Here is a 27,263-nt window from a genome sequence, read left to right as displayed (position 1 = left end):
CGGCGAACGAGAACCTTCGAGCCACCGTTGCGAACCAGGAACTACACACAGAATGAGCCTACGTCCCGCTTCATGAATGCCTACAACACACTGCAGGAAATTGTCACCATTGATATGAGTCCAGATACAATTAGACATAAGCTTAGATTATATTTTAGACAACAATTGTATTAGTGTCTTTATTGTTTATTTGTATTATTCATTTTAAGAAGCGTGTTTTATGTTTATGTTTTGTAACTAGGTTAAGATTGGGTAACGGGCTCAAAGCCTATATTCAAATGCATACAATACAATACAATACAATTCATAGAGGGATATTTGCACATTCGGGGGTTGATCGCCCACCACCCGATCACCCGCTTCTGCATCTCGCCCATCACTATAAAGCTGTGCCCAGCTCGTGTGTATTGCCGCACCTCTGGTAGATGATATGACCATCTCTATACGTACGTACCATCGTTCCTTTCCAGCATACCTCCTGCAGCCCTACGATGTCGAACTTGCGGCTCTTCACTTCTTTAGAAAGCACGTGGGTAGTTCCGAGGAAATTTAGAGACCGACAGTTCCATGTTCCTAAAGTGATCGAAAGTGATGCTGTACATTGCCATTTCCGAGAGAGGTATTTCTAAGCCATGGTTTGTGGTTTGGCTATCAATCAAGATGTGTACCTGAACGAATGTTTGACGAAAATTTTGATCCCGTTTCTACAAAAACATCATGTAGATATACGTGTTTTGGCCGGAGAAAGCATCAGCACATTACACTAAAAAACACAGTCGTTCCATCCCATTTGTACCTAAAAACCACAACCCGACAAATCTGCCTCTGACCTATGTGTCGCCCAATCGAAGATTTCTTCGGTATTTTGAGCTCCTTTCTATACAACAATAACTGGAGAGCCACGAATTGCAACCATTTGATTGGTAGAATCAAGAGATGCATTCGCAAAGTTGATGATGGCCGTACAACGTTCCTGTTCTGACATCAAACGGTAGCTTCGCCGAACAGCCGATTACGAACCGTTTTCAAATGAAGCATCTTTTTTTTCTTCAAGCATCTTTTTTTTTGCACCTTGTGAAATAAATTCCAAAATTTGAATTAAAGTCCTCTTTTTTACGACCGATTTTTTTATGTCCCCCCAATAGTAGACGTAAAAGGAGATTTGAGTGTATAAACTATAGCACATTTGTCTTCTATTAAAGTGTTTATTCAAAAGATCTGAAATTTCTAGAGAAAAAGTAAAAATGGAAATTTAATTATTTAGCAGACTTGCAATGCTGTTGATTCCCTAAATGATAATACAATCTAAACTGTTAAAACGCCTGTAGCGTCACCTCATACCGCTGCAGTTTCAGGAAACATGGTAGATTCCCGGGGCCCTACTATAATATATTTTGTAGTAGAATTATAGTAGAATGTAGTGAATTTCTCCAAAATTTTGTTTCATGTGTTCATGAGTTTTACTAAGACGCTCAAAAATAATTTATTATGCTGACAAATATTGGGCTGAGACAAAATTTTCCTTGTAACGGAACTATCCATTCAAATCGTTCTAGAGAGTCGCATGAAACACCAAATTATGAAATCGCTGTTATTACGTCACAAATGTTTTTGATGACATTTTTTCTACTTTCATTTTCAGTTTTGTCGTAAATCCGCTAACCCCAGCTCAAGAGACTTTGTGCCAACTTCAAAATGTAACAGCTGCCAATAATCCAGCAAGCACACCGCAACGATCATCCAGTATGTACTATATGGTGAAATTGCAGTTGCGTTCAGATAACGCATGTCAACGTCCTTGGAACTTTGAACGCCTACCTAATAAAATGATTCGCGGCCTAGACAACGCTCTGATTTATACCAGTACGAAAGAAGCATGTTTATCGGCATGCTTAAATGAGAAACGATTTATTTGCCGTTCTGTAGAATACGACTATAATAACATGAAATGTGTCCTAAGTGATTCAGATCGAAGAACAACGGGACAACTTGTTCAACTAGTAGATGCACAAGGCGTTGACTATTTCGAAAATCTTTGCTTGAAACCGGGCCAAGCATGTAAATTTAATAGACTATTCCAGCTCCCACGTACTGGAGTTTCGGAAGATAAGGTTTCTCAGTATGTCGGATTGCACTATTATACAGATAAAGAATTACAAGTTACTTCAGACTCGGCTTGCAAGCTCGCATGTGAAATTGAAACCGAATTTTTATGCCGTTCTGTTCTGTACATGGGCAGCCCGGCCGGATCACAATACAACTGTCGCCTGTATCACCTAGATCACAAATCTTTACCCGATGGACCATCAACATATTTGAACGGAGAACGTCCGTTAATAGACATTGGCGAGCCATCTGGAGTGTATTATGAAAACATGTGTGAAAGTAAGTACGATTAACATATTATCCACCCTTTATCTGTAGCTGTTGATCAATAGTATTATCATAATCATCCAGTATTCATAATATTGCGTTGAATCTTGAGTTAAAAGACGACGTTCCACCCCACTCTTTTGTCGATGTAACTCGACAAAGATCTCAGTAACAAGTTCCACTATAACCACTGAATAATATTAAAAGTGACAATCGACATACCCGGGGAGGTCCAAAGAGGTATAAAGAGATGTGGAAGACGACATTAAATGTTTGATAGTATTAGAAGCGAAAACCCAGTAAGAAACGTTGAACTACAGAAATGGTTAATCCACTAATGGTTAATTTACCCTATACAGTGGTAACCTGATTGTCACTCCTCGATTTTGTCACGTCTTTCTCCCGTTTTGACCACTTTTTTATCCGATTTAGTTTCGTCGAAATGAAGCTATTCAGCTCGAATTTCATATGTTGATGCTTTTATGACGTGTTTTGTGCAGTAGTGCAGCATTAAATGGTTTCGTAAAGTAGGGATGGGAAAGCGTAAGAAAGGCGATGTCATCTATTTTCCAAGAAAATTCCGAACGTAATTTTCCAGTTTTCTCGGAATTGCTTATTAATATCTTTACTAGCTGACCCGACAAACTTCGTATTGCCACAAATTAAACCATAAAAAAAATTCCTGCCCCCAAAACCTCCCACATGCCCAATTTGGTTCCATTTGACTGATTAGTTCTCTAGTTATGAGGAAATTTGTACATATTTCATTTGTATGGGAGCGTTCCCTTTTAAGAATTTACCTCCCAAAACACCTACATGCCAAGTTTAGTTTCATTTGCTTGATTAGTTCTAAAGTTATGAGAAAATTTGTATTTCATTTGTATGGGAGCGCCCCCTCCTAAAGTGGGGAGGAGTCCTAATTCACCATAGGAAAAATTCTTGCCTCCTAAAACCTTTACATGCCAAATTTGGTTCCATTTGATTGATTAGTTCTCGAGTTATGAAAAAATTTATTTTTCATTTGTATAGGAGCCCCCCCCCCCCCCCCCTCCTAAAGCGTGAATTTTGTTTATACCTACTTTTTTACTTTATTCGTTTGGAGTCTGATTTAAAGGTTTAACTGTTATTTTTTGGCGCTTTTCTGTATTACTCTGTCTCTACTGCAAGCTGAACGTAGGTAACACTATGTGTGGCAGACTGCAAAAGTTCACAATCATACTGTTAAAATTGCGCCAAAATGAGCCAGCTCTGAAATCAGCAACCTATGATTCGCGCTATCAGATAAATGAATTAAAAGCGCTTGTGCGTATCAAGAGTGTATTTAAAAGTGCTTATAAAATAATTTACATTGTGTGTTCAATCATAAATGGTCAAACAGTTAGAATCATATCCTGTAAATTGAATTGTTCCAGTAAGAGGCCTATTCAATTATACTTCACTTTGGTAGTCAAATCAAAACATCATATCAATCATCCAGTTTAGTTTATTAGGAGATTAGCCCAAAATTAAACGCGATCTGAACACCACGTTTGTAGTAAACGCCGCACTGAAACTGCTGTAAACAGGCGTGTTGTCTTTGTAACAGGTAGTCAAGCATGAACCTTTATGATTTCTGTGTAATTTGTGCTATTAATTATAAAATCGATCCAGCAATCAGGAAAGAGAATTTCATTTTTGAGTGTCTTCTGATTTCTGACAAAGCTATGGTTCACCCACAAATCAGCCCGATCTTTATCTACTTTTCCTACTACTTTGAAAACTGCGTTCATGATGCAAAGTGATAGAGAGGTAGCGGAAGGTATACGAACAGTGCTTTCATATACCAAAACATAATACCAACATTTATTACGTGTTTGTTCTAAATAAATCCGCACTCAGCTAGACATGCATTGTTATGGTTTTGAAGATTGATTGAATTGGTTCAAAATACTTACATTAACTGAACAATTCAATTTATTATAACTGGTGTTACTTGTCAAGACTGGCACTAGTACACCTACTACAAGGTGAAATTTGATAAATTGTATTGTTCTTTTCTATATAGAACTGATTAACGTTAATGGTAGTCGAATTTATACGTTTAGCATATTAGATATTTAATAAAATGCACTTACGTCCTTTAAACTTTCAAACTACACGCAGAAAAATGATGATAGTTTGAAACAACAATTACCTGTTGTTGAGTTTAACTGGTATAGGTAATATTTTTGAATCAAAAAAATATTGTTTAAACTGAATGCATACTCCATTTGCTTCTACTAGATCGTTTATAAACCCAAAAATACTTATTTTTGATTCTACAATTATTTCTTTGGTAGAAACTATCTATTATTCAAAATAACAAACCTTATTGTTGAACTAAAAGGTCAAACAGTTAGAATCAAAAAAATATCTGGGTTAGCCTTCAGTCTACAATATCTTTTGTTGAATTTATACAGAATTCTTTTGCATTTACAATTCATTTTTCTGCGTGTAGACTTACCAGCAGCTATAAAGATAATGTAATGTTGTATCTGAAATGTATAGAGCACTTTCTCAGTTTTTTTTGGAAACTAGTGGTTTAACACGTGGTTTGCAAATTGCAATAAATGTTTCGTCATTTTTACATTGTTTTTAATACTTACGGCACTTAAAAGGACCTAACTCAAGTTTCCACCGTAGGAAGATTTTGAAAATTTCACCAGAGATGCAGTACAACCTTACAAATCGACTGGTGAGGTCCGATTTCATGGAGCATTTTTTTATAATAACGGTCTGGGGGAGCACCGTGGTGGCATTACTGAAAAAATCATTTTATTTGTTGTTGTTGTTTCGATAACTGAAAGTAGCTCACACACTAGACTGCGTAGGGACAGTAAAACGCGCGCAAATTCAAAATCAGCCTTTGGATATGAGGTAACAAATATTTCCGAGTGCTATGATTTGATGTTGGTGTTACGATAGGGGGAATATAATACATCAGTTCATCCATTTTCCTTTTTTCAAACTCATTGTTTTTTGTCAACAGTTTTCAACCACTGACAGTTTTCCTATGCTTGTTATATTTTTAATACATATTACTTACATATTTAAAGAATGCAACCTGTAAAGACTAGAATCACTTGACAATAATTTTGTTTAACTAGTATAATCTATAATAATTTTTGTTTCTAACAAGTACACTAAACAAAATACACAATGAACATGCATTAGAGGTAGCTTTCATATTACTGTCAAAATATGTTGGTATAGTTCAATGCACTACGTCGTTTACGCGAGTCGTGGGAGTTTTTCTTTTTCCCAACAGCACTTACCGTACTCAAAATTTCAACGCTTTTACCGGTTTCCTTTGACACGCTGCTGAAACGAATTTCTCGAAGTCGTATCTTCTTTGCTCTGCTTTACTGTGTAAGTAAAACCCCCATTAGAGAGTCAGTATGATGAGAGCGCTGTGTTCAAATTGGAAACGGAATTAAACTTGACCCACAAATTTTCAGCTCTGAGAAAAAGAAAACCAGCAATTTTCATCAGTGGCTGCAGTCTGCACCAGTCAATGCTTCAAGCGTACAGAGCACATTTCTCTATAGAAAGCTATGCGCTTATTTCGATTATTGTAAAGCAGCGAATCACTTGACAATTTCGACTCAAAGTCACAGTATTGACACAAGTGGTTTGTTAAAAGCTCATTAGAGAACATGGTTTAATATTTTCCAAGCTAATGTTTTTTTTTAATTTTCAAGAACAATTCATTCGTTGCCTCACACTATCTCATCAACAAATGAACAACAAAAGCTATCAAATAGCTTAAGTGCGATATAAACTATAGAAAGAACAAGTAATTTTGTTTGAACATTTTTGTTTTACGCTTTAAAGTTGCTTCTATCTACGCAACCTTTCAAACAACTCAAGCGACTAGAGCTAGTTTTTTCAAAACTTCAACAGTAGAGCCGATTTTCACATCTATCCTAGTTCCGTCAATGGCCAATACATGTTGTGTTGCAGAACGTATCTTTTCCGACAAGAAACAACTTTTTAGCGTAACTTTATTTCATTTTCCACCGTTTTTATAAAACTCAATATTATTGAAACATTTGCACAAACTGTGTCTAGCGATAAATTCAGTAAATTTTATTGACGAATCTCGTTAGACGTTAAGCTCATGGATGTACGCAAGTGCTATTGAAAATTATTTAAAACGAATTCGAAAGTTTTTCATAACTTTTTTCGTTGTCCTAGTGAGTTTGAAATAGGAAAGTAAAGTTAAGAACAGTAATAAACCAAATTACGTATATGTATGCATGGAGCGTACAACACTTTCACTTTATGGGCAAAACGAACATTGCATTGCATTAGCATTGTCATACAAAGTCAGGTTCGGTCATATAATATGGTACTGACACCTACAGTGGGTTAAAAATAAATACTACATCTACAGGTATATTATTTGTACCTATCGAGTTTACAAACGCTACCTATATTTTTTTAATTGCAAAATATATACATGTGCCTTTATAAACTACAGGCTTTCAAATATTCAATATATTCACAAAACTTGTTAAGTTTCATTGAAAATTATTACCTAAAACATCCTATCCGTGTTACTAATGTAATGACAGTAATACTGCCGCTACTCGCAAAACAGTCCCATTTATATAGCAAAGTCCATAAAAAATGGGACTGTCATGTGAGTAGCCCCAGAACACCACTTATCTACAAAGCCTTTCGTTATCAAAATACAGGAATTATTAGCGGAAAAGTGAAATATGAGCAAAAACCACTTTGAATAAGGCCATTGCAAATCATTTTCAAAGTTTTTGTCACCCCCCTCCTTGGAAATTGGCTTGAAAAATCGGGGGGCAAAAAAATAATTTGTAGGATATGAGTTAAATTTTTTTACCTTTGTTATACTATTACAAAGGTTTAAAAATTGGTCGAAAAACACGAAATTGATCCGAGGCCCGGAGGGCCAAGTCACATACAGGTATACCTCCATAGTACGTACCCTCGCTAGTACGTACCCTCGATAATACGTACCCTCCATAATACGTACATTTTGCCTCGATAGTACGTACATTTTCCAGCAATGATTTTTTTTATTTTTCTACATAAAGCAGAAACCTTTTTATGAATATTTATGATTCAATACAAGCAAATACGTATTCAAATTCTAAATTTTTGAATAATATCAGTTATTTCTGTTATGTAAAAACCATTATTTTAAAATTAAAAACAGTGCCTAAATAGTAAATTAATCAAATACACGTTCTAAATAACAGTTATTTTAGTATTCTGATTTTGCAGATTTTTGCTCAGGGAATTACCCTTTCCTGCGATTCACAATCTATCCAACTGCGATGGGGGGAACAGCAGGCAATGTTATATTCTTTTGTTTACAGATATTGCCCAAGCAACAATGTGAGTTTTATTGTACTCTTATGGCGATTTTCACGAGCAATTTGGTCCTAAATGCCATCATAAGAGTGTAATAAAACCCAAATTGTTACTTGGGTGGTGTTCGTCAAATACGATTACTACCCATAAACGCACAGAGAACAGACTACCAGGTAATTGACAAAAAGTGTGTAAAAGGTTTTTATGTAATCTACGAGTAATCCTTCAATAGAGCACCCCTCGAGCAGTAAGTGGCAAACTAAATCTTGATGTCGGTGCCGTCGCTACTATGTAACTCCAGCACAAAGAAATATTGATAAAGGTACATGGATATTTTTTGATGCGTTTGGCAAACTATTTCTGGAGGGCGCTACCGACAGATTTTACACACAAAAAATCGATTACTTCCTTCGAGCCTGTTAATCTGTTCTCTGTGATAAAAGCGTAATGTCCCATATAGACAAAAGTGAAGTGTGGAAAAATGAGACAGCAGGCAACTGACTAATTTATAAATATATATGTTGTGCGTCATTATACAAGAATTATTTTACTTTCTTCGGAGGAAAAACCATGTTGCGCTAGAAATTTATTTATTTACATATATATATATCAACAGACACAGTTGCCCTAATGATAAAAGAGTCGTCTTAATATTAAAATAATTTTTGTGCGTTGCACGTTACGGGACAAATGATAGTCGAAAACCGCTGACACTCTGTTGAAAACTTTTTGCAAGCCTATAATCGCACTGTTGGCACCATAGTTAGTTCGTCGGAGCGGTAGACGTAGTGTTGGAACCATCCTTAAAGTTCTGGAGGGGGCGTTTATGTTTATCAACTGGAGGATGTCTGGGCAGTCGATACGGGCTGTTAAAACGTCTGCGACAGTCATTGCACGAGAGCTATCGCGGCGAAGCTGGAGTGTGTCGAGTCGAAGAAGTAATTAAACTATCCATATTAATTTTGTTGTAAAGTTAAACACAAATGCATATTTTTTTTCAAAATTTCGAAGATTACTCAGTTAAGCTTTTATTTATAAGCGCAAGTTGCTAAATAAAAGCATGTCTGTCCCATAAAGCATAGCCTTGGGCTTCTTGAAGCAATTGCTCCCTAAGTTGATAAGCATCTCCTCTTACCAACGCAAATATGTAGAGATATAGCGTCCTACACGCTCCCCAGATAATTATTTATATTATAGTATATTATAATTTGGAAATTTTAGACAATATTTAGCATAATAAAGACAATACTTTACCTTAAAAATTGTGATTCGATATTACGTACGTTTCGATAGTACGTACGCTAAACGATGCGCGGGTGTACGTATTATCGAGGTATACCTGTATACCAATCGATAGGGTTCGACGATTTGAGCAATGTCTGTGTGTGTGTGTGTGTGTGTGTGTGTGTGTGTGTGTGTGTGTGTGTGTGTGTGTGTGTGTGTGTGTGTGTGTGTGTGTGTGTGTGTGTGTGTGTGTGTGTGTGTGTGTGTGTGTGTGTGTGTGTGTGTGTGTGTGTGTGTGTGTGTGTGTGTGTGTGTGTGTGTGTGTGTGTGTGTGTGTGTGTGTGTGTGTGTGTGTGTGTGTGTGTGTGTGTGTGTGTGTGTGTGTGTGTGTGTGTGTGTGTGTATGTTATGATTTTTTCTATCGCCTGTTTCTCAGAGATGGCTGAACCGAATCGTTCGCTATTACTTTTGTTTGAAAGGTATTATTGTCTAGTAGATCACTATTGAGTTGTTTCGTGATACGACGTTCGTTTAAAAGTAATAAGCAAAACCCGATTTAACGCGCACCAATCTTAACTGATCTTATCGCGGTTACTTGTCAAAACGCAATAAATCTGTCTGCTTTATAGAGCTATTAAAACGGAAACACCCTGACCAAACAGTTTTTTTGCTGCTATTATGATAAAGTGACCAGATTTTTTTTGGATGAATGCGGGACATATTGAATGGCTTATTTGCTAAATCAGTTCGGTAGTAAAGATGAGATCATTTAGAAATTGGGCACTTCATTTTGACTCCCAGTGGCCGTGGATGGTAGCTTTTGGTAGCGTTGTATTATTCGTAAACAGTTATGGCCGGTATATTTTTTTCGCAGCTTTAACCCTCTAACGGGCAACACCGTAAAAACGATGCGATCAAGCTAATGACTATTTTATCATGAAAGTACACACGAAAAAACTATAAGTTCTGATTTTCATGCAAAAATAATTATCTGGAGGAGCGCCAGGTAAGAAAAAGTCCAATTTCTCTTTTTCCTTTTTCATGTCTAAGGCTCTGCCCAGATATTTTTTCAATTCAGATATATTACAAAATTAAAATAATGCATGAAATTTACTCATAGAAAAACTTTTTAGGTCAATCATTTTGTTCTAGATGTCCTTTTTCTACAAAAGTAAAAAAGGGAAAATTCGCGCATTAATTATTTTCGAAATTTTTCGGAATTTTTGTTTTTGAAAGATGATAACTTTTGAATGCATGGTCAGAATGTTATGATATTAGTATCAAAATGACAAGAAATCTGTACAGAACATATTTCCGATATTGCCAATTAAAAACAAATCTCGTATGCGGCTCTGGAGCTCCAAAAGCGAAGACCGTCTACAGACGGTCTTACCCGTTAGAGGGTTAAGGTAACATGGCTTCGAGATATTCATCATGTAAGAGAAGAAATGTAAGTAATTATGTGCGGTCACCTGCAGGATTGTCCGCAAGGCGCAGGCTAGCCGTTGGAGTTGAACTCTTGATCGTCAACTGCGGTTGAAGGTCATTCAGAAAGTCAAGGCTGATCTCAGCATCCCGGCTTGTGCTTTGGCGAAAAAACTGAATACTAGCCGCAGTACTGTACGGTGAATCCGTCTCGGAATGGCTACAAGTGTTACCGAGCAAATGGGGATCCCAACAAAAGTCTGAAACAATAAACAAAGGCTAGAATCCGGTCTCGTGGGCCGTGCGGCCTGGTGGTGTCGAAATGCGATGCATGGGTCTGACCTGATAATGAATAAGTTTCAGAGAAGGCCGATTTCAGCCAAACCAGTTTCGTGATTGGGGTTTGGGATCGGTTCGTACAAAAAGGTCATGACTTGACACGGAATCTGTTTCATTGGCATCCGTGTGAAAACCAGTACTTTATGACGGATAAGAATTCGGAGATACACAGGGCTAGGCAGGGGCGGACTGGGAGCCAAAGGGCCCACCGGGCCTTTGAGATTAGGGGCCCCGTGCAACTTGACTCGACTCAGGCACGTCGAGTGTCGAGTATCGGGAGAACGGACAGCATAGCGGCTCGATGCTCGAAACAAAACAAACTCAGTCGTTATTAGGACCGAGTTATCAGCTTTTAGCGTGTGCGTCATATTAGCGGTTCACGGTACTTTAGTTTGGACGCATTTTTCTTCAACCCAATCTTCGCTACTTTGAGTTTTAGTTTTTGCAGCCACCACCACAGATGTTGTTCTATCGACAATATCCATTTCATTGGCAAAGCAGACGAACTAACTAGATTTGCTGACGATTGTGCCTGTGTGTTGCTCCTTTCATAACATCCTGTAACGACATGTTGTACAGCCCACCTGAGGGACCATCACGTTAATAAAGCCCACTGCGAGGTTAGAATGGCCATGATTTTACGGTCGATGGTAACATACGCAACTTTGAAATCAATGAAATAATTGTGCGTAGAATTCTGTATTCATGAACTTCTTGGAGGATCTGCCGCAGCGTGAATATTTGATTCGTTATTGACCGTGCTTCAGCGAACCCGGAAGAGAACTTTCCACATTCTGATAAGTGCCACTGCGCATTTTTGCCAGCAATGCAACGTTTTCCTCATCTATCACCCATTCATATTTCAAATAAGCGTATCAAATCAAATTAAGTATCAAAGTACCAAATAAGCGGATTTTATAAATGATAGGATGTCAACAGTTCAATATAGATAAGTAGCTTACTGCGTCTTCACATCAGAACAAAACAGTTCATAGTGCAGGCGATTCCCGTGCCGAGTTATAGCTATCCCTGGGATTAAACTCTTGGATTCTCCTACAAGAATTCTGCTTCTATAAGTAAGGTATTCTGTGCGAATCCTCTGCAGAATTTCTTCTCACGATTCCAATGTGAGGAATGCCCGATACTCTGCGCGAATCTGTTTGGTTCGTCCTGATAGAGCTGCGGAAAAAAGAACCCACCGTCTAAAAATGTCAGTACGAAGAGCACGTGCTCGTCAGTCCAGAGGAGAGGTTCGCCAGCAACAACACACGGAGTTTCTACAAAGCGGTCAGGTGCAAGAATTTTGCCATGCCTGTGATGTGCAATGATAGTGCTGGCAACCTGCTTACTGACAAAACGACGGTAGCAGCCAGGTGGAAGAGTATTTCCAGACGCTGTTGAATAGAGAAGTAAACAGGAAGATCAGCAGGTACAGGATAAGAATTTTGAGCGACGGCCAAACTGTGGAGCCATTGACACAGGAGGAGGTCAAAAAAGCAATCAGTGAGCTGAAAAAAGGTAAGGTTGCTGTAAAGGATGGTATCCTGGCTGTACTTCTAAAACGAGGAGCGAGCAGCTGTACGAAACAATTCGCCACCTCATTGTCAGGAATAGAATATGGGACGAAAATAAATATCGGAGGAGTGGTTGATTGGCCTCATTTCCCATAATTTTAAAAACGGACATCGACTTGAGAGTACAAACTATCGAGACATTACGTTGCTCAATTTTGCCTATAAGGTGCTCTCCCTATCGTGTGTGGCTGAGTCCGTTAGCTGAGTTCTTCGTCGGCGAGTTTCAAGCTGGTTTTCATGAGGGTCGCTTCACGATGGATCAGGTATTTACCCTGCGTCTAGTAACTGACGAGTTCCGGGAATACAACTTGCAGATTCATCATATTTTTATGGATTTCAAGGCGGCATACGATTCAGTAAAACGAAATGAGCTGTGACAGTTAACGCTAGGACATGGTTTTCTCACAGAACTAGTTACGCTGATTCGTGTGACGCTGGATGAGTAAAAATTATAAGTTAGAATAGCAGATGAGACCTCACGTGCTTCTTGATTTTGCGGATGACGTCGATATTACCGAAATCAAAAGTACAGCAGCGAAAGAAGCCTTTAGGTCATTTATTGAGAAATTGGGACTTACCATTAACACCGCCAAAACGAAGTACATGGCGTGGAAATCCAAATGGTGTTGGTGTCGAAGAGGAACTGAATATATTTTGATATGCTCGTGATATGTGACAACGATGTAAGTCGCAAAATAAAACGACTAATTGCAGCTGCGAATTGGCCTTTACGGAGGCATTACATTTTGTAGCTGAAGTCCTGTAGCTTGCAAATTCGCATAAACTGATGCTCTAGAGAACACTAATCCTCTCGGTGGCCCTTTACGGACTTGAATCATGGACGCTAAAAGAAGCTGATCGACGAATGCTTGGGGTTTTAGCGTAAAGTTTAGCAAAATCCAAAATGGCGTGTAGCGCAGATGCATGAACCACGAGCTGTATTAAGAATGTAAATATGCTGTTATAATGAAGATAGTACAGTGTGACAGTCTGCGCTGGGATTGTCACGTGTCTAGAATGCCCGACGAAAGAGTAACCAAAATTATTTTAATCATAGAATCAAGAAGAGAGCGTAGACTTCAGAGAAGACATCGCCACTGAAGTAAACTAAGTATGGAGCTTAACCCGACAGTTCGATATTTATAAGTAGTCAAATAACTGCGGATGAAATGCTAATTCTACTTTTAAATACTCAGAATTGAAGCTAGTAATATTTTCTGAGCTTGGACCCCAACAGCTCAACTTAAATGGTTTCATGAATCACGGGGCCCCAGCAATTGAACATTCGTGAGTCGAAGAAGAAGTTCAATTGAAAGAGAAATTTTGGTTTAAAGTTCGGGTCCCCAACAGTCCCATTTGAAGCTGAATTTTCAATCATCAAATCGGTTCATTTCATGAATCATGGGGCCTCAGCGATCGAACATTCGTGAGTCATAGAAAAAGTTTAATTGAAAGAGAAACTTTGGTTTAAAGTTTGGGGCTCCAACAGTTCCATTTGAAGCTGAATTTTCAATCATCAAATCGGTTGATTCGAACATTCGTGAGTCATAGAATCGAACATTCGTGAGTCATAGAAAAAGTTTAATTGAAAGAGAAACTTTGGTTTAAAGTTCGGGGCCCCAATAGTCCCATTTGGAGCTGAATTTTCAATCATCAAGTCGGTTGATTTCATAAATCATGGGGCCCCAGCGATCGAACATTCGTGAGTCATAGAAAAAGTTTGATTGAAAGAGAAACTTTGGTTTAAAGTTCGGGGCCCCAATAGTCCCATTGGATCATGGGGCCCCAGCGATCGAACATTCGTGAGTCATAGAAAAAGTTTAATTGAAAGAGAAATTATGGTTTAAAGTTCGGGGCCCCAACAGTTCCATTTGAAGCTGAATTTTCAATCATCAAATCGGTTCATTTCATGAATCATGGGGCCCCGGCGATCGAACATTCGTGAGTCATAGAAAAAGTTTGATTGAAAGAGAAATTTTGGTTTGAAGTTCGGGGCCCCAACAGTTGCATTTGAAGCTGAATTTTCAATCATCAAATCGGTTCATTTAGTGATGTCCGATTACTTCTCGATTAATCGAACTAATCGATTATCCGCTAAAATAATCGATTAATTTTTAATCGATTGCTTTATGTTCCGATTATTTGATAATCGATTAACTGGCCGATCGATTATGGCGGATTATTTAAAATTTTATTATTTGACAATTTCTAACAAATTTAATTATTACAGTGGCAGGCGCTTACCTTCTAAATTAACCACACACAATCAGCCAGTTCGTTGGTTTCGAGGTACGATGCTGATCTAAGAAACCAGCAGTCGTATGTTCAAATCTCAGCTAGGTGGTGCTCCTAGATAGAGTCAGTAGGATTGTTGCAATAGCCCCGTAACTGCCTTGTACTCTAATAGTTGGCTGTGAAGTCTGTCGATAAAGATGGGTCAAATCTTAGAAAGGATGTTTAACCCAAAGGCTTTGCTTTTAATCATCCAGTTTGCACGCAGAGGGTCGGTTTAAATACTACGCTGAAGCCTAAAAACCAAACTAAACTTAATCTAGATATTAACCGTGCCACCGTCAAAAAATAATTCGAAATTTGTCAGTCTGTCAGACACGGAATTTTGTAAGGAATTTTTAGAAAACTGGGTAATACCCTGCGACTTTTTCTATACAAAACCCAAAAAATGCGGTCTTCTCGTTTTCTATGTAACTAGCCTAAGTCTGGCACATTCCAAAACACTCGTGGATAGTACTACGGGACGCAAAGTTATTTTTTGGTGTCGGGGACGTAAAGGTTATAACTAATCGATTATTTCGATTAATCGATCATGCAGCGCCGATTAATCGATGTCGATTATTGGCTGCCTAAAAAGTAATCGATTATTAACTAATCGATTAACTGAAAAAATCGGACATCACTAGGTTCATTTCATGAATCATGGGGCCCCAGCGATCGAACATTCGTGAGTCATAGAAAAAGTTTGATTGAAAGAGAAATTTTGGTTTAAAGTTCGGGGCCCCAACAGTTCCATTTGAAGCTGAGTTTTCAATCATCAAATCGGTTGATTTCATAAATCATGGGGCCCCAGCAATTGAACATTCGTGAGTCGTAGAAAGAGTTTAACTGAAATAAAAATTTTGGAAAATCTCATTTTGTATAACGACGAAATTTTTACTGGGGCCCACCGGGCATTTGCCCGGTTGCCCGGTGGGCCAGTCCGCCCCTGGGGCTAGGTGCCTTCAAGTCTTCATGCTACAATGGACAATGGACTTAAGTTCATCTCAAAAGAGATGAGTGCATCAAATTGTCCCCGGGTTCGTTCAGTATTGAAATATTGGGGGATAATGAAACGAAAGCTCAAGATGAAGAGAACAGTCACCAGCGACATTGGTGCGGGCTGGGCGGGCCGTGACTGGGGAGGGTGGGAACCGGCTGATGAGCGGTGTCAGCAATAGTTTTTTTCATGCAATGTAACATAATTTCCTATGTTTCATCTTTAGAAACTTTTTCGATTAATCAGTGGCGCACTGATTTTATCGACCTATCATATCAATATGCACGATGAAATTAAACGCGCACATGCTGCAAGCCAATGAAATTGCTTAAAATTCAATAAATATTCTATGGGATATTTTACTCTGGTCGGTATAAACCAAATCGTTCAGAATGATATGTCAGTAAACTTTTCTTTTCACAGATATATTTACAAGTTGACAAAGCTAGTGAACTTATTTAGCTTTTGCCAGAAAAGCGAAAAGCGAAATACGAAAAGCGAAATGCGACAAGCGAAAAGCTTTTTGACGTGGGACTACGTCTTACGGCAAGTTTTGAGATAGGGTGTCATTCCAAAAAATCGAAAAATGCGAGCGTCACGAAAAATGAAAGGTTTTGAGCACTAATAGCTCAGCGGTTTTCCGATCGATTTTCAATATTCTTACACCAATCGTTCGGAAAATCTTCTAAGAATTGACCCAAATGAAGAAAAGTATGGATTCTTGATGTTGAACTATTGAAAAATTGAAAATAATGAACCTATGTTTTACCAGAATTCTCGCTTCGTGATTGGTTGGAAGATTCTTTACGATGATCTAAACCTATACCAATTTGATATCTGTGCCTGGGAAGTAAGCCAAAACAAGTGACGAAGTTTCCTCATTTCAACAAGATTTCTTATCACCGCGGTTAAACCTAGACCATTTTGATGTCCTTGCTTGGGAAGTACGCCAGAAAGAGTGTTAAAGCCCCCTCGTGCCAACAGATTTCTTACGAACGCGATTAAACCTAGTCTAATTTGATGTCTGTGTTAGGGAAGTGTGCCAGAAAAAATGACACAAGTTCGTTGTCCCAACAAATCGCAAATTCTTTACTGCGAGACGATTAAACCTCGGCGAACTTGATATCTGTGTTGGAAAAATGTGCAACAGCTGTACTGTTCGGTTATAATACGACTCTGTATGAATACGCATGCTTGCCGTTTCATTAGAATTGTAGTGAAAAGATGTGCTGTTGATAAAATAGGATTGAATTGATAAAATACCTTCAACGTGGGAAACCATGGGTAATAAAAACAATCTTTAATTTCAGTAAGGTAGCAGGAGAGCAATAGTTTGTGTTCTTGATTTTGTTAAATTGTTTTCAAATGCACATTCTTTTGAGAATTGAACGTATGCAATGTTACTTCTTTGATAAATGTTACATACAACGCATGTAGCATGTATATATGTTGCATATAGCATGTATACATGAAGAATAGAATGATTACAAGCATGAATACATGCTACTATCACTACAAAGAGACTTACGTAGTCCTGCGTCACCTATATATGCGGTCGTGTCTTGTACACAACCCCTCTGATTTTTTAAATTACGGCGATGGCTGTCAAGCAGCGAAAGCTTAAGCAGTTTTATTGCTGCTTTGAGCAGAGCGTAATACAGCTACTTGAGCTTATAGCTTGATTCTTATAGCGGTTATGAAAACATTCTGAGGAGTGGGCCACTTGGTCAGAAACCAGTTTTATAGCGGTCATCAGAAAGTTCTGATGGAGCTCATAGTTTTATTGGCGGTTTTATGAAATTGGTCATGAAAACCACTATACGAACGTAATAAAACTTGGAATTGTTACTTGGGTTGTTATACGGTCTTACTTGCTATTTGAGATAGAAATCGACACGTCTTCGGAACATAATTCATCTATTGGTTAACGCTGCGTAGTGCATTGGTTTTCATAAAATTTATGGAAATTGAATAAGTTTACAAAATTTGAACAAAATAGGAGCACCTATAAATTTTGATAGATCCTTTTTTCATGAAATTACTGAGTGAGGGTAAGTTGGTTGTTACTAATTTGAGTAAGTGCAAGTAAAAGCAAGTTGTAAGAGGAAATATTATTCTTTACCATATACATTGCGTAGTAAAAGTCTAGTTTATAGGTTTTGGAACTATGCATAATTTTCTGTATTCTATTCTATTTGATTCACATCCATAGAGTTTTCTTGAATAATTTTCATCAATTTTTATTAATCTTCGGTTACTCACGCTGTTGTATTCAGGCTTCATTTTCAGTTTTTTGCTCAGTAGATGCTCATTTGCCTGCAGCGCCTCAACGAAACAGAATTTGAAAAAGTAGTGTGAACGGTAATTGTAGAGTTAACTATTATCTACATTATTGTTGAAGAAAGCATCTATCTTTTGTATTTACGGCGCTATGGGGCTGCTACCCCGTTGGTAGCAAAAAGAGCGCTCATTTGGCTACCAACGGGGTAGCAATCGCATAGCGCCTTAAATACAAGAGATAGAACTATGCTTTCTTCAACAATAATGTAGATAATAATTAGCTTTACAATTTCCGTTTACAATACTTTTTCGAATTCGGTTTCGTTGAGGCGCTGCAGGCAAATGAGCATCTACTGAGCAAAAAACTGAAAATGAAGCCTGGTTGTATTTTGTACAACACGTGTAGGTTTTCCAACGCCATATTATAAAGTTACAAATCGTTGTTTAACTAACGTATATTCTTCAATAAACTTCTTATGAGCAAAATGTCATAATTATTCAATGCATTAATAATTTAATCACAGAAACGAAGCAATCGCTGATCTCTATCTCAAATAGCAAGTAAGAATGTATAACAAAGGTTCCTTTCACCACTAGGTGGATTAAATCGGGTTTTTATAAAAGCAATTGTCTGTGGACTCTACAGCTTGAAAACCTCGAAAAATGAGTGTAAAAATTCCTAAATTAAAAATTAAAAATTCCTAAAATATACATACTAACTACTAACATACTTATGCGTTTCATTGTTGCAGAATCTTCGCAAGGAGAAACAACTCTACCAGTGGTATTCGACACAGTGCAAGACGAAACATTAAATAATTCAACACGAAACGATGCAAACTGTGATAAGACCGGAACCTGCTACGATGGTAAGATTGTTCGATTTTATGTTAAATATCAATATTCTCAGGGACAAAATCAGCAAATGTCTCCATCACATTCACTGTAAAGCAAATTTATTAATTTGCACATTATTTGGTTGAATCTTTTCAATAGGAAATAATTAATTATCAAACATCTGTCTTAAAAATGCGGTAAAAGAAGAATTAAAAGATCAAAAGATATTTCTAGTTTCCACAATTTGATAAAAAAAACTACAAACTCCTAACGTGGCTAAGGCACGGATGTAGATACTAGATACTCATTACCCTCACTCATGCTCGTATTTAGATAATTCGTAGTGACGCGATGAAGCGAAGACACAAGCATAATTTAGTATAATTCTGGCCTGAGTTTTGAATAGGTCTTAACTGCAAATGAGACATACTCTTCGTGTTTCCTCCCTTAGGCCCCGTACAGAGTGCACGCGACAGCAACGCTTCGCGACTTCGCTCACATTGTTCGTAGCCCACAAATACGTAGCCCTGCTTCCGACGAAAAAGAGCTGCGTATTTAAGGGGAAACCGAAAATGGCTCAAAGATGGCTGGATAAATGGCTACCGTTCGATGCATATATTGTTTCATGCCTTAAAAATGCATATGTATTGGCAGAGCACGTAATCAGTGCTTCCAGTGCTGTTAGAATTTCCTAAATCTTGTCATTCCTTTTATCGACCCGGTATATAGAGTAAGGAGGGGTAAAAGTGCGATGCGGGTAAAAGTGCGATTCAATGATTTATCGGTGCAGATTGCGAGTAAATTAACTACATTGGCATGGATGGGTGACTACTTTGACAGCTTGAATCTAACGTAAACTTTGGTTGCTTACGAAGCATAGTTGCTGAGTTATGTGCAAATGTTATTTTAGGGCGGTTTTGATGTAATTTTGTAATTGTAATTGTAATTGTAATGTAATTTTTTTCGTTATACGGCAAATACGATATCAACAGGAGGATATTACTTGTTGAAAATTTGTAGCAGCCTTCTACATCACTCACATATTTGTTTTGAAAATACGGTGAAAAGAATTTACAAAATATATTTTACTTTTCCGTAATTTAATCCAACCCCGTCAAGTGCTTAGCGGGGTAAAAGTGCGATTCACGGACGGGGTAAAAGTGCGATTCATGGACGAGGCAAAAATGTATAGCTACCCAAGGAACAAGTTTTGCTTATTAAACATTTCACCGACAGCTTTTATTCAGCACATGCTGTATAGTTGCTTTTAATGTATATCTAAACACCTCTGTTCAATGCTTATACAGTTGGTTTTGGAGAATTTAAACAGCACAGTCCTGAATATGGACGTGGAAGATGCGTTTGTATGACTGTTAATCAACGTTTAGTAAAACGTTTATTCAGTACGCATAGAGATGTTTGTTAAACTGCTGCTAATGACACTGAAGCTACGTTTATTCCACAGCAGTTCAACATTTAGACAAGCAAAAGGCATAAAATATGCAGGAAGTATCTACTGTTATTTTATTTTGTGGGTTTCGTTATTTTCATGTTCACTTTTGTATTCGAGTTTTTATAATTTCATGAGAGACTTAGTAGGAAATCGTTGGTTGACTCAAAATTTATCAAGCCTGCCATTATACTTTTTTCATTCATCCGGATTCGAACTTACATCCTGACAATCGGAAGCCATCGACGAACACAACTGAGATAATCTGACATATGACAGGCGCCGAGTTTTTAGCCGATGTGGATTTACCAGTTTAAGTTTGTCAAGCGTGGAACAAAAATGGGCTAAAATACATTTAAGCGCTGAAGAGTAGTTTCTCAAATCATGTATGGCCTCTGCTGTACAAGATTGCTTTAGAAGTATTTACTCTGCACATGTTAAACATTTAATAAACTATTTGTGCTAAAGTATTTCGCTTGTACCACCAGCAATACCAGCAACATAACACACTCACAACGCAAAGTTTTTTTTCTCTTGAATATTAACGACGGTGAGCAGTGCTACTGAGTGAAATTCAGTGGAAACTGGAAATCCAGAACTTTCGGCTAGCTGGGAACATTGTGCGCGATTGTTCAGTTGTGTTCAGCAGTGATGTTATGTTATTAGTTAGCAGCAGCAGTGATTAGTTAACAGCAGAAGTGGTTTGTGTTAGTACCGCAGAGGAATAGTACTTTTGTCACCCCGTCATTAGTTTACGCAGATAGTACTGCTTCCTGAGCTAATCGCTACGTATATTTGTCATCGGATCGGATTTAGTTTTTTTCATCCAAAGTTTTTTTATTGTGAGTAACTCGCAAAGCGCCATGCAGAGCTGGTTGCCTTGGACGAGGGATAACGACACGCCGAGGGAGAAGATACATACCCAAGTAACAATGTGAGTTGTATTGTCGAGTTGTATTTGTATCTCTTATTACAGCTTTCAAGCACAATTTTGCTCTTAAATGCCATCATACAAGTGTAAAAAAACCCAAATTGTTACTTGGGTACCGTCAAGACAACAACAAATAAAAGGATTGCCACGACCAGCAAAAACTTGTCTCGGCTAAAAGTGGTAATGCAAATTTTTTCTATTCTTAATCTGTAAAAAAAGAAATAAAGTGTACCTAATATAAATTTATTTATATAAATTATAAAGTGTAATTCAATTTATTGGTGTTATTGGCTGCCATCAAGCACTTTTTATTCCACACCTGCTCTTGGTGGTGCTACTGATACGTTTGTACGACGATTAATCGACACATATTTCACACTTGCTCTCAACAATGCAGCAGATACGTTTGCGCAACTTTCATTCGACCCTTTTTCCATCACTATTCCACACTTGCTCTCAGCGATGCTGCTGATTCGTTTGCGCAACATTTATTCCACTTTTATTCTGCACTTGCTGTCAGCAATGCTGCTGATACGTTTGCGCCACGTTTATTCCATCCTTATTCCACTACTATTCCACACGTGCTTTCTGTAATACTGCTGATACGTTTGCATAATGCTTATTCCACTCTTATTCTACTTTTTCTCCACATTGGCTCTTAGCTGATACGGTAGCTTTTAAGCGACCGGTATTCCACACCAGCTGTGCTGCTGATACGTTTGCACAATGCCTATTCGACTCTCATTCCACACTTAAATAACAACATGTAGATGTTGATTAGAAGCTAGGAAAAATATGGGATATAACGTTTAAACAACACGTACTTCAGCAAATTCGCTTATTCAGCACCGGATGCTATTACACAACTCTTATTCCACACCTGCTCTTTTAAGGGCTGCCGTTTTGCTCCTTGGGTAATTATATACAACTTTAGGTACTATATTACAGATACCAGAAATGGAAGATCAGCAGAAAACTGTGTGCTCTACAGATGTTGGCCGAAGGAAAACAATGTTTTTCGGCTGATGAAACTAAAAACAAACGTTTGGAAAAGTTTCGATCAGACGAAGGCTTCAATACACCAGCACAAAATAGTAAAGGTGCAAATTGAGAATATTCCTTACCAAAACATTCCGCAGATTGGAGATAATATGATTTTGTTAGCCACTGCCGTGCTAATTTCATAGATTCGAGCTTCGTACTTTTGCCCTGCGGTATTCGCACTTTTGCCCCGCTAGTGGGGTAAAAGTGCGAATCGGCACTTGATCAGAAGAAAGAAGAATTTATTTTGTAAAACACTATTACCGCACATGATATATAGTTGAATGTAAAGACATTGAGTTACTGCATCACTATAAAATATATTATGTTGTTGTCCTTCTTTATATCTCACGAAAATTTATGACAACTTCTAACATCGCACTTATGCCCCGCCCTACTCTATCAACAAACGCTCAGCAAAACATAATTGCTAATGGAAAATAAATTCAACGGATCATATAGATCATTATGTGTTCATAAAACGTATAATCTGGAATTGGTTAATAGATATTTGGTTGCGGACATATTTCGTTGCACTAGCGCTTTCCGAAAAAACAGCACCACGGTCTCAAAGTTTCGCCACATCAATGAGCTTTTAAAGTGTTTTCTGCTTTTGCCGCATCGATGAGCTTAGAGAATGTAAACAAACTAACAGCTGACCAGCAATCAAAAACTAGCCTTCAATACAAACGGATTAATTAGCCATCCTATTGAATGCATCTATATGATCAATAGGATTGCTGCTGCAAATCTTAGATGAATCGGAATGTCTTGATAAAGAAAATAAACCATATTTCGGGATATTCGTAGTCGATTGGCTCGATTGGCGGTTGGCTGCAAATTAGCTGTGTTTATATTTGCAAGCTCTACCATTTGACATATTACCAATACTAATGCAACATTCAAATAAACGTTTAGGATTTTAACGAACACATGAGATGTACAGTACAGTGTGTGTCGCTCTAACACAATAACGTGAGCCACTTTCGGTGTCTCCTTAAATGAATGTGAGCGAAGTCGCGTCGCGTCGCTGTCGCTTGCACTCTGTAGTCTGTAGGCACTAGGGCTGTCGGTATTGGGCGCTTTTGGTGAAAACCGGTATTTCGGTATTGGCGCAGAAAATACCGGTAGTACCGGTAAAATACCGGTATTGGCAGATTATTCGAAATCAATAGAAATGTCGATGTTTTTCAGTAAATCTTTTTATTTTTAAACTTAAGCTTCAGTATTGTTGCTTATCAATGTAAAATTTAAGCAGATATAATACTCTAAGCGATGTATTTCCGTTACTAGAACGAATTTTATTACCAACGCTTCCAACAATTGAAAAAACTTCCGCTTTCATCGATGTCTGTCGAACGACTCTAAGCGCATCAGGAATTTTCCTTTCATTTCTTCAAATTTAAAGTAGGGAAACCCGCTTTTAATTATTTACAAATATCTTGTATTGAAGTTTACAGCATAATTAATGCCCCGGTCTCCTACAGTCACGAATTTTTCCTCCATCTCCAAACCGGAACTCTTGCATAGCATCATCCTCTTCATAATCCTTCACAGATATCTTCTCTTCTCTGTTATCAGTCATGCAGATTTCATCTCCTTGTTTAATGTATCACTCGAAAGACTTGAAAAATATTCCAAATTCTTTCCTGGCAGATCCTTTGATGGCAAGAATACTCAAAAGGCGCAAAGGTCCCCGTATTCTGATCAGGGCCCGGCGTTATCGAAACAAATAAATGAAGCTGCCTTCTCTTACCTTCGCTTCACATATGAAGTGACTTGTTTCATTTGTTGAACAGAGCGTTTCTAGCAAACTTCACCTGAAGCTAGAGGCTGTGTCAAATGACAGTCTCAGGCACGATTTGTCGATGTTGAGTAGTTTAATCATAATATGCGTTAAATGGTAGGACATGTTACTCAAAATCAATTCAATTGAATTCAAAATGGCTGGACTTTGATAGAGAAATACAAATGAAACATTAAAACCGGTCGTCATGATGAACTAAAAATCGGTTCAATGACGCTGATTGAAGCCAATTTTGAAATGAAGCGGCGCTGCTTCAGTTAAAACTGAAGCTTCATTAATTCATAGTTAAAAAACAACATACTATTGTAAGTGATGTTTCTGGGCCCTGAACTTGTTTCCTAAATTCTTTATTTGAGAGCTTCGAATAATTTTGTGGTTTTTAAATATCAAGTTGTTCAAAAATAAATTGAAACGCGACGTCTGGTTCATACAATAAAACATTTTTACAGCAAAGATGCTCTCCTGTGCCTTAAACGGATTCAAGAACTATAGTTATTTGACCCACAATTTCACTATCTTCATTGTTAGTAGTCAAAGAATCTCGTCTGCATTAACACCAATTTGTTTTCCTAAGAGTTTTATAATCTTCTATCAAATTTAGTTCAGATTAGAAAATACCGGAAATACCGGTTTTTTGCCTTTCCAAAACCGGTATTTCGGTATCCAAAAATTGGCCGGTATTACCGGTTTCGGTACTACCGGTACTACCGGTTAGACAGCCCTAGTAGGCACCCTTATGCTTATCACGACGATGCCAATACACTCGAATGCAGCTTTTTCCCATGAAATGCTTGCTGGCGTCAAAATCTAGCTATCCCTATTTGTTAAGAAAAATTGCATTGAAACGCTTTTAGGCACCCGTGATAAGCGTAATAGAGGAGACATAAAGAGAATCTCTCGTTTGCAGTTAAGACCTATTCAAAAAACAAGCGATTCCTTAAACATAATTTTATGACCCTCCGAGTTACCGTCTACGAGTATGTATACGATGTGTCTTTTTTGTACGCCAGAAGGGTATTGGGCTAAAAGGCCACTGCGACAGTCTTAATGGTCGTATTTTGTGGTAAGCCACGATTGCTGTCAGTTTACGGACTGCTCATACCCATTGAAGGAGTTGAGGTAGACAGATGTAATCCTGTGCCCCGATTCGGTACTACATGGTCAAAAAATCAATGGCCATTTTGAGAATTTGGCTTCATACTTAGTATGGAGTAGGAGGAAAACTTTCAAAAAGTTATGTCTAGATAAAGCAAGAGTGCCGCAATTGCAAAGCAGCTACGTGAATTTTCATAATTGTGCATAGTTTTCTATGCGCTAAGTTTGGTAGTCTTTATCTAATTGCCGGTTTTGGGTAAATAAACTGTTTAACTTGTTTACGACCTTTTGTTTGAATAGAATTTTGGATGCCAATTTACAACACCTATGCAGTCAAAAAGCTAATATACAACAACGTGCAGTTTAAAATGCCAGATATGCCAATAAGCAGTTGATTTACTGCTTGTTTTAATGCTTATTAGTCACCTTGGCGGGCACCCAAAGCAATAAGTCCTTGTTTTGGCGGGTTAGCTCCCTTAATGCCGTGCTGCACTCCGGACTTTAGCGGACTTGAGTGCAGCTTGGCCTGCCGTAAAGATATCAATTTTCGTTTCAAGCATATTTTTGCATTGATGTATATCGCTTATACTTCTGCTTGAAACACGGTGGGTTACTTTACCAATGAGATAGTTTCCCTAATAACGAGTTCACAGACTACGAGCCTGTGCAGAACCATCGGTAAAAAAACATAGCATAGCCTCTATGGCCGCTGTAGATGTGGTACGCATGGCACTGGTAACTGAAAAACAAGCCATGCGCTGAACTTTGTTTAGTTTGACCTGGACCGTTCACCTTTGACCATCATAGAACAGCAGGATAGGTTATCCTAGGCTTATTCTCGGGTACTTTTTCAACAGAACGTATGTGACATTGACAGATTCCCTTCGCGTGTGCTCTGTTCTGAAGGTAGAAGAAAGTTTTCTTTTTAATACATTTGTATTGTTATTTATATGACGATTTCGACGAAGCGGGGGACGGTTCAAAATGAAAGATACATGCTGATTCAGTCGCATCTTTAACTGTGCAGGCTATGATGAGCTCTATTAAAAAAATTCGAATTTTGATCAGAGCCAGAGAAATGCGATACTGTGAAACTTAAAGCTGGATAGAGATACTGTAGTACAATCATTTATGGGTTTTTTGCGACACTCCAGCCCTGAATTATAAGTTATTCTATGCGTCCAGATTAACTTTTAGCCCGGTTTTACTCGTTTTACAGATTTTGCACGTTCAGCATTAGGCCATTGATATTGGAAAAACGCCATGGATGCGGTGAGGGGGAGGGTGAGGGGGAGGCAGATTTGTGGCAAGGAGGTAAAAATTTACAAAGTAAAAGGTGCCCGTGGTAAAATCGCAACACTCTCCAATTGCTATAACTTTTGAACCGTTGGGCAAAATTAATTGAAATTTTGCATGCAGAAAGTTCAAAGTGCATTGTTTACACTGTGTGAGTCTTTTCATCAGGTGTGCAAAGATCTGAAAAATAGTGTCGAAAGAACAGCTCGTACGCAAAAAAGTTCTGCACAAGTACATAGCAAATGGGTTATGGACGACGAGACCTACCATTTCACCCGGATAATTGAGTCCGACCTGTATTAGGTCGAAGTGTATGCAACAATTGGCTACATTTACATCAATATACGAATTACACTACCCTTCCAATGAAATGGTAACAAACGCATACATATAAAATTACACTACAACTGTAGCGCACTTCCCTTACACAGATATCAAATTGGCCTAGCATTAATCGTCGCTATTAATACAGCACAGGGCACAACACGTATCGTTCTTACAAACATAAAAAATCTTCAACTTGCTGGGACGATCACGACTTTGTCACTTTTTCTCGTGTACTTCTCCAGCAGAGAAATAAAATTGTTCTAGGTTTAATCACCGTAAAGAATTTATGAGCTGTAGGGACGGCAAGATTTTGTCACTTTTTCCTTAGACTGCCTTTTTCCTTAGAAAACTAGGAAATCAGGAGACATCAAATTTTCAAAACGTTGTTTTATCAATCAACTTATTGTTTTTATCAATAAGTCCATAAACTATGCTCGGGGGGCTCCCTCGCTGCAAAGTTACAGAGTCTGCCATGACGAGCGAATGGTCGTGGCTTCGAATCTTAACCGTTATGTGTACGGGAAATTTAACACCTATAATTGTTCGGCTGGGTACCATCCCAACTTAATAAAATGGTTCTAGCTTTATCATTTATTGCCCAAGTTTGGTTCTTGAACCAGCGA

General features: G+C 38.0%; 1 protein-coding gene across 1 annotated transcript in view; it reads left to right on the top strand.

Moving 5' to 3' along the window:
- The window catches only part of LOC128742317 (uncharacterized), a 64,915-nt gene that overhangs the window by 21,988 nt on the left and 15,664 nt on the right, over nt 1–27,263 (top strand). The window contains exons 2-3 of the mRNA XM_053838647.1: nt 1,643–2,385; nt 18,609–18,725. Coding sequence (XP_053694622.1) covers nt 1,643–2,385; nt 18,609–18,725 — 860 coding nt within the window. The remainder of the gene's footprint in view (nt 1–1,642; nt 2,386–18,608; nt 18,726–27,263) is intronic.

The sequence above is a fragment of the Sabethes cyaneus genome, chromosome 3 (assembly GCF_943734655.1).
Source record: "Sabethes cyaneus chromosome 3, idSabCyanKW18_F2, whole genome shotgun sequence".
Classification (NCBI taxonomy): domain Eukaryota; kingdom Metazoa; phylum Arthropoda; class Insecta; order Diptera; family Culicidae; genus Sabethes; species Sabethes cyaneus.
The sequence above is the reverse complement of the archived record's forward strand: the minus strand, read 5'-3'. Positions and strand labels throughout refer to the sequence as shown.